Source organism: Anas platyrhynchos, chromosome 1, assembly GCF_047663525.1.
Source record: "Anas platyrhynchos isolate ZD024472 breed Pekin duck chromosome 1, IASCAAS_PekinDuck_T2T, whole genome shotgun sequence".
Lineage (NCBI taxonomy): Eukaryota > Metazoa > Chordata > Aves > Anseriformes > Anatidae > Anas > Anas platyrhynchos.
In genome coordinates this window covers 10,594,223-10,609,243 of record NC_092587.1, presented here as the reverse complement: position 1 = coordinate 10,609,243, position 15,021 = coordinate 10,594,223, and the positions used below count along the sequence as shown (strand labels likewise).

At 33.9% G+C, this 15,021-nt stretch overlaps 1 protein-coding gene across 10 annotated transcripts in view; it reads right to left on the bottom strand.

Annotated features, from left to right (window-relative positions):
- Window positions 1-15,021, bottom strand: part of CACNA2D1 (calcium voltage-gated channel auxiliary subunit alpha2delta 1) — a 404,961-nt gene that overhangs the window by 100,935 nt on the left and 289,005 nt on the right. For all 10 annotated transcript variants that reach the window (XR_011804797.1, XM_072027298.1, XM_027459907.3 and 7 more), the window contains exons 8-10: window positions 5,582-5,651; window positions 4,694-4,744; window positions 3,262-3,361 (exon numbers count right to left, since the gene is read on the bottom strand). Coding sequence is in view for 9 of the 10 variants with exons in the window: in XM_072027298.1 (XP_071883399.1) it covers window positions 3,262-3,361; window positions 4,694-4,744; window positions 5,582-5,651 (221 nt within the window). In the remaining variant the exon portion in view is untranslated. The remainder of the gene's footprint in view (window positions 1-3,261; window positions 3,362-4,693; window positions 4,745-5,581; window positions 5,652-15,021) is intronic.

Below are 15,021 nucleotides of genomic sequence, written 5' to 3'. Positions count from 1 at the left end.
TTCATCCATTTGATCCTCAGATCATTAAAAAATAATAATAAATAAAAACAGACAAAAAATAATGAGCCATCTGACTTTTAACACAGTACAACAAACTAATAAATCATACAGCTTTTCTCTAAAGGTGTACACTTCAATCAAACATGAAAAGAAGACATACATGAAAACTGTATGCCAACTAATACCAACATTGCAATGGATAAATGCTTTATAAAATTTTGCATGTGATATGCTCCTGTGAATAATCTTAAGAACAAATAATACTGCATGTGATAATACATCATCTTAAGCAGTGTCCTCTCAGTACTTAACTTTGGTTTGAGGCTTTGCTCAGACTGTGGAAAAATAGAGCAATCTAACCTAAAATCCTAAAAAAGACCAGACTTCAGGATTTACTTCTCTCACCTGTAATAGTAAAATATTTTGTTTCTTGTCTACAGCACATGATTCTCATTCTGTTACAGAAAGAAAATATCAGAACACAATCACTCCCACAATTTCAATGTGTAACTCATCTAAGTACATGAAACAGGTAATAGGAAAGTAATTACAATACTAAAAAGATTTAATATGGAATTTTAAATCTTAGATGCACAACGTCAAATATCACTTTATAGAATACTTAGAGATGGCATTTTCTATTATGTATACTTCTGTGAGTGTTGCTTTCCTCTGAAGATGAATGCAGCTCAAGAAAAAAGTCCTCTTTGGTTCTGAAGTCAAATATCAACAAGTGGCTCTGATGTATTAATTTCATTCAAAGAAAAAAAGGTCCTTACATGTTAAAAATTACAAACCACTGGGAAAATGTACTCCAGAAAATTTTCAAAAATTTCTAGTCCTTTTTTGAAACAAATCCCAACCTTGGGACCTCACTGTAATAACACTGAAACTTACTCCATAAAATATCCTAATTCTAAGACTTACTACCTTACTATGTTACTACCTTACAGCATTAAGATACATTATTTCTGGCCAGCTTAGAGTAAATGAAAGAAAGAGTTGTTAAAAATGCATGAATCAGTGTGGGTCCACACCTTAAAATGACAAAATCTGGCATAGTTGCATTGATTACAGGAACCAATTTCTATCAGTTTAGGATTTCAGTCTCCTTTTTAAGAAAGAAAGAAACAAACAAATAAAACAGTGAACAGAGTTCAGCTGTCTAATGGCTTTGAAGAAAAGCTTATTTTCTTTTAATAATAAAAAGGTTTTTTTGTTTGTTTTTACTGAAATTTAGACTAAAGAAAACCATCTAATTCACTATTAAAAACTTGAAAAAATTAAATGCCGTTGCAAATAAAATCTTCCCTCTACTACTTGGAGAAAAGTCTAGCTAGACTGACAGCAAAAGATGAAGCAATAAGTGGTGTTCAAAGAAATTTCTGATAGTGATATTTCAGGTCTTTCTCCCTGCAGGCTGGCTACAACACATCTATAGAAGTTGAAAATTACCTTCAAAATCATTGTAGAGTTACTCACCATGCAGGCTGTCTCTTGTCATTAAGAGTATGCCAGTGCTCCTATCCTATATCCTTAGAATCAAAGTATTACAATTCAGCAACTTCATAAAAAAAAAAAAAAAAAGCACCTTGCCTGAGGCTAGACCATGGCATTCAAGGTATGAGCCTGAAAACTGAAAGTAGCCCATAACAACCTTGCCTTCAGCCCAAACAATTTTGCCTTCAGCCTTTTTTAGAAAACCAGGAATTTGCACTTCAATTTCCATGCAAGTATTAAGAAGATTGAAATGCCACTCCACAACAAATAAAGAAATAAATAAAGAACTATTATAAAGAAATATTAAAAAAAATCTTTTTTTAGAGAAACAGAAGTTTTAATGCTAGTAGTCAAGTGTAGTAACCACACATAGCACTGAAGTTTCAGATGATGTTCTGAAAGATCTTAGCTGCTGAAAATCCAGCCCCGAAAATGCCAGCATCTCCTTCATTTGGTAATCCTTACAATCCTACCTTCCTTGCACCAGTCCTTTGACCTTCATATTATGTACACTGTCTCTGGGAACAAATTTTGTATATTAAGTCCCTACATGTATCTCCCCCTCTATTATATTACTTATTGTTGTGGTTTAGCCCTGGCAAGCAGCTGAGCACCACCCAGCCACTCGCTAACTCTTCTCATGTGGGATGTGAGGGGGAATTGGAAAGGTAAAACTGTGAAAACTCACGGGCTGACATAAAGACTGGTCACTAGGTAAGCAAAAGCCGTGCATGCAAGCAAAGCAAACCAGGTACTTCGTATTGGCAGGCAGGTGTTCAGCCACTTCTAGGAAAGCAGGGCTCATCACGCATAATGGTTTCTTGGGAAGACAAACTCCATCACTCTGAACATCCTCCTCTTCCTCCTTCTTTACCCCAGCTTTTATTGGTGAGCATGATGCCATATGGTGTGGAACATCCCTTTGGCCAGTGAGGTCAGCTGTCCTGGCTGTGTCCCCTTCCAGCTCCTTGTGCAGCCCTACCCTCCTTGCTGTCAGGACAGCATGAGAAGCAGAAGAATCCTTGGCTCTGTGTAAGTTCTGCTCAGCAATGACTAAAACATTGGCGTGCTATCACCACTATTGTCATCCAAAATCCAAAATGCAGCATTGCATGAGCTATTGTGAAGAAAATTGACTCTATTCCAGCCAAAACCATGACACTTTATTATGAGAAAAATTGCTTTGCTACCATCAAATTACTAGCTGTAGAACTTCTCAGGAACAACCTCTTTGGCAGGTTGGATGTACAAAGTGTACATCTCTTCATCAGCTAACACAGGCATCTCCACTGCCTGCAGCCTGGATGAAAAAAAAAAACCCTACTGCCTCTGTAGCATTGTATCTCCAAAAACAGACTCTTGAAACAGAACATAATATCAGGGGACCACCAACTATTTCAAGAGGATTTGCATGTACCAATTGAGTAGATCTATTAAAGAGACCAGAATATATCAGAATATATCAGAATATATCAGAAAGGACAATTTGGCTACACAGAAGTTTGTTTAAATGACTTTTGCTTTAACTGCTTCCTTTTCTGCTGCAGCTCATTGGCCTTTCATTCAAACATACACATATTGTTGAATCTATGACTTCTATGGCTCTCATTATACTTTACGAGAAAATAGTTAGGCAAATGTGATATTTTGTATTATTTTTTTGTTAGGTCTCTTAGCAGGTTCTCAAAGCTGGCATTGATAAATAGGTTGCTTACAGCTTTGTTGACAATGCAAATTTTTTTTATAGAAACAGATACTCACCGAAACTACATTCACAAAGTCATCGTCAGACAAGGTCTCTAACATCTCAATGACCGACGTGCGGATCAGCTTCAATGTCAGTCCACTGACACTTCCACTCCTAATAGAAATCCACAGGATAAGAGAAATGATCACTTTAAAAAAAGCATTTTAAATATGCAAAGAAAATATAGAGCACCAAACAGCATTTTCAGCAACTTTCACACTTGAATTTCCAATCATTCTCCTAAATTCTCCAACACACCATTAATGATATAGCATTATTACAATAAAAAAAAAAAAGTCCAAAACTGGCATTCCAAGCCACAATCTTGTGCCTATGATTAAGTCATAATGATACATCATTTGCTCACTTTCTTTTCAGCAAATCTGAGCCAGTTTACCACACTCAACCAATGCATTATCTGAACATTTTGTACTCCTACACATAGATTTACAGCTTTAAATTTTCAGATACCCAAATCAATTGACCTTGATTCAAGGTAAAACCCAAATTAAAGTGCAGAAATAAAAAATGTTGATAAACCTCTTTCCTGAACTGAAAGCACTTCACCACATTTAAAACCATTAAATGCAAATTCTCTCTGAACATTTCTATCAGTATAAAGCAATCTGTTTGACACATCAAGTTCAGTGCTTCCTTCAGTCCTTCGACATTAGTCTAAACAAAAGAAGCCTTGCCAAGGCAAAGAGAGAGTTTTTTTGTTATCAGTTTCTTTGCTCAATTTCTACACTGCATTGAATAAATATCTCAGTATAAACACCAAACATGGGATGACTTTATATATGAAATCAGAAAAGGTAGCTGCACATTTCCCATATTGTAAAATAGCATTTTTCTTTTGTGTCCTTACTGAATAACCTGAATAAGGACAAATTAATAGAGGTATACTGGAAAAATGTAACCTTCACACATACAAAAAACATCCCTTTTCATTTTATTTTGCATTTCTTTCAAAGGGAATTTTATCTATGGAAATATTGCTTGCAAATTAATGATTTATAGAAACTGATCTTTAAATACGTACAGTAAAACGTGAAGTCTGCACAAATTCTTATCCTTCAGGTTTGTGAAATTATGATTAAATCCACTTTTCTGTTTCTAGTTCTGGTTTTGTGTTTTACAGCAAATCTTAGCATGCACAGGAGAAATTTTCATCTGATTATTAATTATTAAGAAACTGAAAACAGAATAATACTAAACAAATAAAAAACACACTTCCTTCTAAAAAGTTCAAATATCATGTAGGTTTGGTTTGGGCTTTTTGGAAATACATTTTCCCATGTGTTTATTTTGTTTAAAACCAATTTTTGATCCTTCCATATATGGAATTCTTAATCATCTCTTCCTTTTTCAGCATACGGAGATTTGTTCGACATATCTAAGAACTTTTATCTCTCTAATGTCAACATTCAAACATTAAACACTTACGCATCAACTAAAATAAGCATGTCTTTGGGAGATGCTGCTCCTTGGATATACCTGAAATAAACAGAGAATATGAATGACTCATGTTTGAAAACACATTTGCTGTGTGTTCTCAACACTTTGCAATCTTTAAATTTACCCATCTTAACAAAAACAACAAAAAATCCTCTTATTGTAACTAGTAGAAAACCATATGCCATCATTTTCTCTCTTGCTATGTCTCCTTCTAAGTAAACCAAATGGCAATTGCAAAGCCTGAAAATAGGGTATACTGATAAAAAATCACTATTTTTATATGTTGATAACTGAAAAGCATGTACACTATTTCAGAGCTAAAAGTCTTGATGACAGATTAATTACTGCATCAGTCAGGTTTAGGGAAAAATACTTTGTCCTTTGAGATAGTTTATTCAACTACTACTGATCCAAGGATCAGTATGCATTATGCCTTGAGAAGCTTAAAGAAAAATATAATGAGAAACAATCCCACTGTTCTCTGTCTTTTACTTGTCTAGTGATTCATTTGCTAGTCTAAACCACGAGAAATATTTGTAAGCATTTGCAGAAAGTCTGGAAAAATTGGCTCAGTCTGATGATCTGAATTACATCTGATTTTGGCACATTTTATATGAACACTTATTTGATATTTGATTATCTACCTATGAAATGTTTCATGTAAGGCAACACTATGACATAGTACAGTGGATGCTGCATAACAAGTGTATAATTTGAACATTGGCTGTTCAGAAGAATTAACTGAGTTTATATGAATAAAACAGTAGTATCTAAAAGTAATGACTATTACATATTAATAATCTAAAAAATTTGTCTTTAAAGTCATATTTAGGAAGCAAGAGGTTTATATACATCAGTCCTTTAAGGAAAGCTTACCATGGTCTTCTGCGAACATCATACAGATCTATTTTGTTTGGAGTTCGACTTTTATCTACCCATGGGGAAGCTAGGAAAAAAATATTGTTGTATAAAGTAAATTTATCTTAAGTATTCTTAAACACTTAAAATGTAATGAATAAACATCACAGACTTAATAAACCAACATTCAATATTGATAAAAAAAAGCATTGTGTTATTGCAATGTGTTTTTGAACTATATACTTACACCACTATATATACAAGCGTATAATATAATATGGTAAAAATAAATGCAGATAAAGGTTTTAAAGGGCCAAATTGTGTTGAAGAGATAGTTACTGGCTATAATTGACCACTGACTTCAGTGGAACCAGAATTTCAACTGAAGCATTTTAGAATACGGAATAATTATTTTTGGACAAGAAAGTACTTTATTTCAAAACCACTTATTACTTAATTAATGTTGGATGTAATAATACTGTGCTCATCTATGCTCTCAGTTATATATCTAAAAAAATTATCCATTGGCTCAAAAGAGCTCTACCTACACAGACAATTTAGAAAAGAAATACGAATGTATCATCTTTCCTTAAAATAAAGTGAGATGGAAATATCCATGTCTGTAAAGAAAATACTAAGATTAATAATGTCTTCTAAGCATTTAATCTAAGCTTTATCATAACTTTCAGCAGGGTAGGCATCTTTTTCTTACTGAAGAAGAAAATGAGCCTTTCAAAACCATTTAACCACTTAACAAACAAAGAAACAAAACGAAAAAAATCAGTGAAAAGTTACATGAAATGAACTGTATTGCAATTTGCTTTCTCACTGTATGCCATCAACATTGGGAAAGCTGTTTCCTGATCTTAATCATCTTTCTGTCTAGGAAATAAAGAGAGCTATAGACAGTCCTAGGATGCTTTGTTAAAAAAAAAAAAAAAAAAAAAAAAAAAAAGCACCATATAAAACAAATGGGAAGAAGTATATCTCCATCCATGAATATTAAAAAAAAAGACACCAGCTTTGAGTAGCTGCCTATTTTTGATTTTACTAAATGAACCTTTCCTTAAGTGACCATGAACTGACCATGACTTGAGTTGGTACATCAGTTCCCAGAACATTTAAAAAGAGCAAAACCCACACGTCATTTATCAGTATAATAACCTCTTTTGTGCACCAAAAGAACCTTCCACTTTAAAGCACTATTGTGTGTGAACTAACACAAGACCACCTGTCAGGTCCTTTGAAATCAAAAGAGAATAAGGTCTCTGAAATTTCCAGAAAGCAAAGAATAGCATTTTCAAGGCTTGTGTATGTTTTATATGTTTTTTGTTTGTTTGTTAGTTGTGTTGTTTGTTTTTTTTTAGTAATTTAGGTATCATTACTTAGGTATATGCAATTTGACTGCATTTTGTCTGTGTAACAGAAGACAATATGAGAAATAATCCAGTTATGTTTTTCTGCAAAATCTGAAAGCTACAAAAGTACGCTGACATAGTAACACCTGACATACAGGCACATAATTTCCTTGAGGTCGACACCAATTGCCTTGACAGAATACGCTCCATAATCAGGCCCTTTAGACCAATTATAATGTGACAAATCTTTCGGAAACATGAAGTGGTAAACTTGAACTTGCAAAGAACTACCAAGCAACAAAACTTGTCATGCCTGATTTTTTTCCTTTTATTTCTAAAAGTAGTAAAATGTCTCTATAACAATATTATTATTTACCTTTACCTTCCCTTCCCTGCCCTGCCCTGCCCTTTCCCCCTCCCCCCCCCCCCCTTTGGAGAGAACACTCAAAACTTCTGCTTGAGACAGAGTAAAATGAAGTCTCAAGACTCTACTAAGTCTTGCACTCAATTCTACGTTGTTTTTTTGTTTTGTTTTTTGTTTTTTCGGTAGGTTTCTGTATTGCCACAAAGTTGAAACTGACCCTTTCTGGCTCTATCTATATTAGTATGTTGAATAGCACAATGGCAGGGCAGACATTCACCCAGACTACGCCTTTCCTTCTGGAGATTCAAGCGAGTGATCACATTTACAGTTTTTCATTTGGGATGACAGAATGAGTGATGAACACAATAGCTAAATTTTGCTGCTTCGTTTTAATTTACTTGGCTCTTTCAGTCTGAACAGTCTTGGAAAGACTGTCAACAGTTTCACAGAGGTTTAGAGAAAATCTTTAAAAGCATTATTTCTTACTATGCCATTAAAACAGCTTTTCCTGTGCCACGTATCAATACTTTTTTCCCAATTAATATATTACCTTCTTTTGAAACAAATTTAACAAGTACATACAAGCTTAAGTTTCCATTTGAGGAAAATTTACTGGATTTATTCTGTGGCTGCATAATTTATCATCACATAATTAATGGTTACTGCACCATACAAACACAAATTAGGAAATACAACGTTTACCAAGGAAAACAGCTCTACTAATTTTTATCATGTTTTCTACAACAGTAAATGCAATCCAGTAGTAAGTCTCTGCATGGCTAAACAAAAATAAGGACTCGGCTCTTAGTGTCTAAAATTTCATTCACGCCAAGGAAGTGCTGAAATCCCACTTCAACCTCAAGAATTAACACAGCTGAATTATTCACTCATCCTAACCTCTCTCTGGATTAACACTTTTAATTTTAGATGGCTTTGAATGGGCTCACATCTATTCACTGTTTTTGGTGATGTTCTGAGTATTTATGGATCTTATTGAAATTGCTATTACTAGGAAACTGAAATCCCCTTAAGACACTTGATCTCCTACAATCTATTTTTAATTTGCTACACTTTAATTTTTTATAAATTTTTAAAGATGATAATGTCTATGCAAAAAATAAGTAATTATGGATTTATAATTATGTCAAAAATAATTAGAAGGGTTGTTGACAACTCTAAAAATAAAAATAAATTAAAAACAAACAAACAAACAAACAAACAAACATGCATTGCCTTGGTCTATGTACAGAACACCTTATAAAGTCATTTGGGGAAACTGGCTTGGGTCTTACTGTCTAAAGCCTCATGTATAAAGGTGAAAGCAAACATGAAATACACAAGAAGATTATTAGACATTTTCCTAAAAAAATAAAGATTGGTGATCTTCAGATTTATATGTAGATCTATATAGCCTATTGTTTAAAATGTACATTTTAAACAGATGCCTTGGAATCTGGCTCACAAAACATCTTGAAGAGATCACCTTTGCTGTACTTCATTGTTGCATAGTAATATTTTTGAACTATGTCAACACTACACAATTCTCTGGTGCATACATTAGTCTTTATTCATCCTTTGATTATTTTCTTGTTTGGCATATGGTTAATTTGATATTTTACAAATTATTCATTGGATTTGATATCCTTCCTATTTGTGCTGTTTGCATTATGGATGTTGTAGGTCTGGCTATATTTCAAGCATGAGCAAGGCATGTTTTTCTGTTATGTCCGCACACATAGTGGAAATCCTCAGTTTTGTTGATTATATACAAAACCAATTCATGCAGTACAGAAGCTGTCCTGGGGTGAAGCCTAAATGAAAGTATTGCTCAAGGGACATCCTGACTGCATCTGCCCATTTCTAACTCATTTGATGATTATGGCACGTGAAGGGAAAACAAAGAGGCATGGGAGAGTGTCATGGACTTTTTCTAAAGTCCTAATGAATGAGACCTGTTACATGTGCCCTGCTCTACTGTTTAGGTATGCCTGCACAAGAAGAAAAGAGGTGCAGATGAATTATTAACAGCTTTACATCCCTGTAACATATTTGGGGAAAGAGGCTAAAAATTGATAGTTAAGACAGGTAACAAATGCCAATTATCAAATCCCAGACAGAATTATATTATTCTGATTCAAACTTTATTTTCCTTTCCACCTCAGAGTGCATTAGGTAGTAAACGTTAATGCAGCATTTACTGGGTTAGACAAACAAGTATTTGTTAAAGGTGAATTTTACAAAGCTGTCTCTCAGGAAAACATTCATATGGATATTCAAAACATTCATAAATACAGACCACTCAGTTCCCTGTGCCAGATTCAGTGAAGACTTCCAATAATGGAACAAAGTTTGTTCTGCAACCTACAGCTCTTAGCTTCATTTCATATTCCCTCTCATCTTTTAGTGAGTTCATGTGGACAAAAGTGCATTCAGGTACAGAATAGCCCACGCAGGCTGGGAAATGTGGTATTCCTCAGCTTACTACTCAGAAAGATGTCGTGTGAATTTTGGTGTGGCAGCAGCACCTTTGCAGAATTACTCTGTTATTTTTCAGTAAAATGTGAAAAGTTATGCAACATGGTAAGTAAAAGTAAATATAGCCATAAGTTTAATAATCCCTAACATTAATCATCATAAAGTGCATAAAGTTGCACCAGTATACTTAAGACTCAAGATCTATCAGAATGATGACTTGAAAGAATAACTGATTAGTACTATTCCCCCCTTCATCACCAATTCCACGCTAGAACAGAAGATGTTCAGACAAGACTGAATACAGTTACTTAATTCTTAACTATTTTATTCAGACAGTGACTTGAAATTGCCAAGAGATAAAATTGTTTTCAGGTAAAACCTACCTAACAAAGAAAGCTCTGTGTAATGTCCTCTGTGACTTTTATAGTATCATCACCATACAGAAAAAAAAAAGAGAATAATCATTTCACAGAGGTTTTGCAGAATGTATTTACTATATGTTTATGAATAATACTGGGCTGTGTTTCATTCCCAATCAGTCCAGCAGTAAGTTTTACATGGGAACAGGCCATATGTAACCAAATCCATGGTTTTATTCATCCCAAGATGCCAAAAACAAACAAATAATCAAAAAATAAAAGTGATCTGAACCTATGAACCATGAGTACTTCAGTCTGTAACTTAAAATTAGCTCCTCAGGTGTCTGTGTTATCTCAGTTTGCGGGCAATTATTTCTGCCCTATAGGCTGAATTTCATCCTCCATAAAGGTATTGCTCACCCAAAGGGGGCTGAAGCATCCTTAAAGCTTGAGAAGATTTACAGAAGCACTGAGATAGCATTTTTCTAGGGCAAATTCTGGAGATTTCAATTTGTATTATAAAAACAGAGATGGCATGAACTTCAGAATGAAGTTATGGTAGATTTCTGGCTTCAGTGTTGATTAATTCACTAGAAATAACACATTAGCCTGTAACTGGGTGGATTTGCTCACACAACGACAATATTCAGCACTTCAGTTTTGAAAAATGACCATCTTGCAAGATTTGCCATATCAAGAGTATGGTTAGAACAAAATTATGCCAGCCCATGTCTTCTCCTCCTAGATGTCAAGAAAAAAGGAAGTGAGTAATGCTCAAATATACTTATTACAGTGCAAAAAGCAGAATTATCCAACCTACACACTAGCTGTGCTAATAAGCTGCATTACTGGGGAAGCTGGTTTGTTGTTTTTTGTTGGTGGTTTTTGTTGTTGTTGTTGCTTGTTTTTTAAAAACTCTGAAAAACTCTGAAGGCTCCTTTAAATGTTGAATTGTTAACAGGAACTGTCAGCTATAAAATATGAAGCCTTTTGAAAAAAATAAAAGTGAAGTTCTTAGTTTTTCAAGGCTTTTTGATTCATTTTGTATGGATTTTTTAGGCTTTCTAGTCTCTTAGTATCTGCTTCAGTAATGACTTTCTTTGAGAGTTCAATATCATAGCTGCAACACTATTGCTTGCCATTAATGGTTAACACAAGAGCAGCTGTGCACAGCAAGTCCTTCATTTGGAGAGATACCACTTTATTTTATTAGAAATTGATTTTCAAACCTGTTCCATTATTAATTTGTCTGAGAAGGGAAAGCTTCAGCAGCAGAGTGAGACCTGCTTTGTTAACATCTGGATATTTTATTTTATTTTATTTTTTATTAAGAGGAAAAGACAATGCTAGCTATCCTCTATCCATATATTTAATCCAAGAATTTTAAGACTTTAGGTGCAAAAATACTTTTTTTTCTGGAAAATCAACTGCACCATTCTCTTTCTTTTTCTGTAAAATTTCTTCATTCAATATTTAGTAAGACCTAATTAGATAGGAAAATCAAAATATCATAGTAAAACACTGGCATGAGCAATGTAAACAGACTTTACCTAATTAAGGTTCTTAATATATCATACTAATTAGATAGATAAACAAAGTTAAGACTAAAACCAAGGCTAATCTGTGATAAAAAGGGAGAGAACTGTACTGTTCTGATCACTCCAGCAATGATATAAAGATTGTGACATGACTAACATGCCTGCCAATGTTTAGACAATGTTATGAGTTTAAATATGAGTTGATGAAAACAGTAGTACACTGAGCCTAAAAAGAACTTGGCTACTATATCTGGTTTGATTTCTTAACCTTCAGATAATCACTGAGAAAGCCATGTTATCTCTCTATCCCTATTTCTTTTATATGCAAAATGAGGACAATGATATTTTCATTACTTTTAGATCATGCTTTGAGACCTGAGAAAGATGAAAAGAAATGTTATAGAAAAGCTAGGTTTTACTGAACTAGTATAGCATTTAAATAAGCTGTCTATCAATGGGCTATCAACTTGAGAAAAACAAGTGAAAACAGCTTAAAAATAAAGATGTTTTGGCATGCAGTTAATAGAGAATGAAGGACTTAGTATATAGTGATAAATAAAATAGAGGTGAGAACTATTTGCTTTTTCACCTTACAATTATTTTGAGGAGGAAGAAGTTTAAAATATCTGAAACAGGTTGAAGGTTGTGTTGTTGCCCATTAGAGGGTGTTTGGAGGATGAAAATTAGTATGCAGTATAGCACAGGAAAATCTTGAGGGGTTTCAGAACATAAAGCCCCCCAGAATACGCTAGAAGAACTATGTACTATAGATGAAAGAAAACATGGTGCCGTCCATCCAAAGAGACTGTCAGCATGAGCTGTTCCTTCAATCATGCTGTAGAGCATGATTTTTTTTTAGCTTCCCAACTTGAATTCAATACTTTTCAGGGAAATAGAATGCTATCTCCAAAAACGACAGGACTACCAACATCTCAAAATGCTGCATGTCTAGTTCACCAGGAAGCATGGAAAAGAGTTGGTCTCCTTAGGAAATATTATTTTTCTTCACGAGTATGAAGCTTCAAACATTCACTTAAGAAGTTGATACTGTAGAATTTTTTTCATACTGGCTTTCCTGTAATTATATGAACCTCGTCAAAGTCAAAACAAAACCCTCTTCTGTCCATTTCCTTATCTCTCCCTCCTTCCTTCTATAACATGGGTAAGTCAAATGAAGATGAAAAATATATGTCTGGGATCTGTGATAAGTGAAAGCCCACAGAGATGCAGGCTGGAGGCTGCTTTTTCCTCTTTGAAAAACAAATGAACAACAACAAAAAAAAGAAGTCACAGAGCTATGCAGCATTTGAGGATAGTGGATGTTGCCATATGTACTGTTTTGGGAGCAAGTTTTAAATGTAAGTTCCCATAGCCCCCCATGTTAAATTTCAAGACAGAAGGGGGAAGATCTGGAACATTTAGTAACAGAACAGAACCTCTTTTTCAGTTTTATTTTTGCTACCAGTTGTCTCAACTGCTTTGATCTGATCTTGACCAGCTATAGCGCATGGCCATTTTCACTGCACTGCAGACCAAATACTGCCACAATGAATGTAGATCCCACGATTCTTATTAAAGGATACTGAATCAATTTACAGATTGTCATGGAAGTGTTATTGCTAAGTAAAACACACTAGCTGGAATCTGAGACTACTCATTTCATTAATAACCTCTCTAGTATTACACTGTGGCAAATACTACTTACTATACCTCCCTGAGAGAGCTGAGTTGGCATTGCTGACCCAACAGTTTTTCATTACTAAACATTCATCAAAATTGAGTGTGTTTTTATTCTAGTTACATTTTGCAGTCAAACTTTCTTAAGTGTATTTATTGCTATAACTATAAAGTCTCTTATGTCATATTTAGCTGTCAATAAATGTCTGCAGTCCGCAGTCCAAAACAAAATACATCCTTTATTCAGGATCTTCATCTTACAAAACTAAATAAACAGAGAGAGGTGAGGTAGTGATTAATAGTAGTGTTTTTTAAAAAATTTGCTTAATTTGTAATTACTGCAGTGAAAATAATATGCTTCCCATTGCAGTATTTTAATGAAACATTGATTAACAATTATAATCCCCATTAGCTCTATAATTAAGAAGGATTTCAAGACTAAAAGAGGAAGTGATTGGTTTGCACCTACGTCTCCAAGAAGCTTGCCAAAAAATTGATAGTAAATTGTTCTTTTGGAAAGCTGCTTTCTAAAACTTAGCAACAAAATTAGCTGGATAGATGACTGAGAAAATTTAGGGAACTTAATATCTGTCAAACCATATTAAACTACTTTAATTAAATTAATTTATTTTTGTGTAACAGACTTGTCCACAGCTCTGTGCTTAATTATAAATTAAATCTGCAGTCTGATCTGTATTAAAGGACCTTCCCGTCTACATGAAGTCAATGAAGTTCTACATGTGCAAGCCCACAGGGAATGGTTTCAAGATAAAAAAGTTAATTTTTTTTCATGAGTTACTGCCACTGAAGAAAAACCAATTCTAAAAGAAAAAAAAAAAAAAAAAAAAAAAAAAAAAAGGTGTATATTATGTCCTGCTTTACTTGAGCAGTAGGCTTGGAACAGATGACCTCCAGAGGCCCCTTCCAACCTCACAGCCTCAACTTTTCTGTGATTCTGTGAATACTCTCACTTAGTTTTACTCTTTAAAAAGTTCTAATGCATTCTGTATTAGAATATCCATATCTGTTGAATGAGATTTATCCTTCCAAAATATTCATCTCTTTCACCTATTCTATGCAGGTGCATTCAATATCTTATCATCTGGCACTACTTTATTTCATCTGTTTTTTTAAAGCATTCTAGAAATTGAAGCTTTGGATTTGGAAATACTGTGTTGTGATGCCTCCAATTTTATGTCTTTGCAAGTTCCATTTGGATTGAAATGAATTAGTAATTTCAACAATCACGTTAAAATGCTATCAGATTACTGCATTTCTCTTCACAAATACATTGCCACTGAAACTAATGTACTAAGTACCCTCACTATTCTTTAAAAAAATTTAAGGCAATACACAGTTTGCCAAATAATTTTGCCAAATAATTACGTCATAATATAAGAGGAGATGAATAATTTGGTACCATTACTTCTTCATTCTGATTCTGTTAGCTATTTTACATAAAATGGAGATTCCTATTTTACTGTATCTAATTACTGTTGTATCTAAACCTAATACCATTTGTTGTAAAGAAGAAGGTCTGAAAAAAGGAATTAGTCTAAATGTTATCTCAACCCAGGTCACAGACAGAAAGAAAATGATGTGACACCTTGATAGAGAAAAATATTATCATAGAATCATAGAATCATAGAGTATCCTGAGTTGGAAGGGACCCTTAAGGATCATCAAG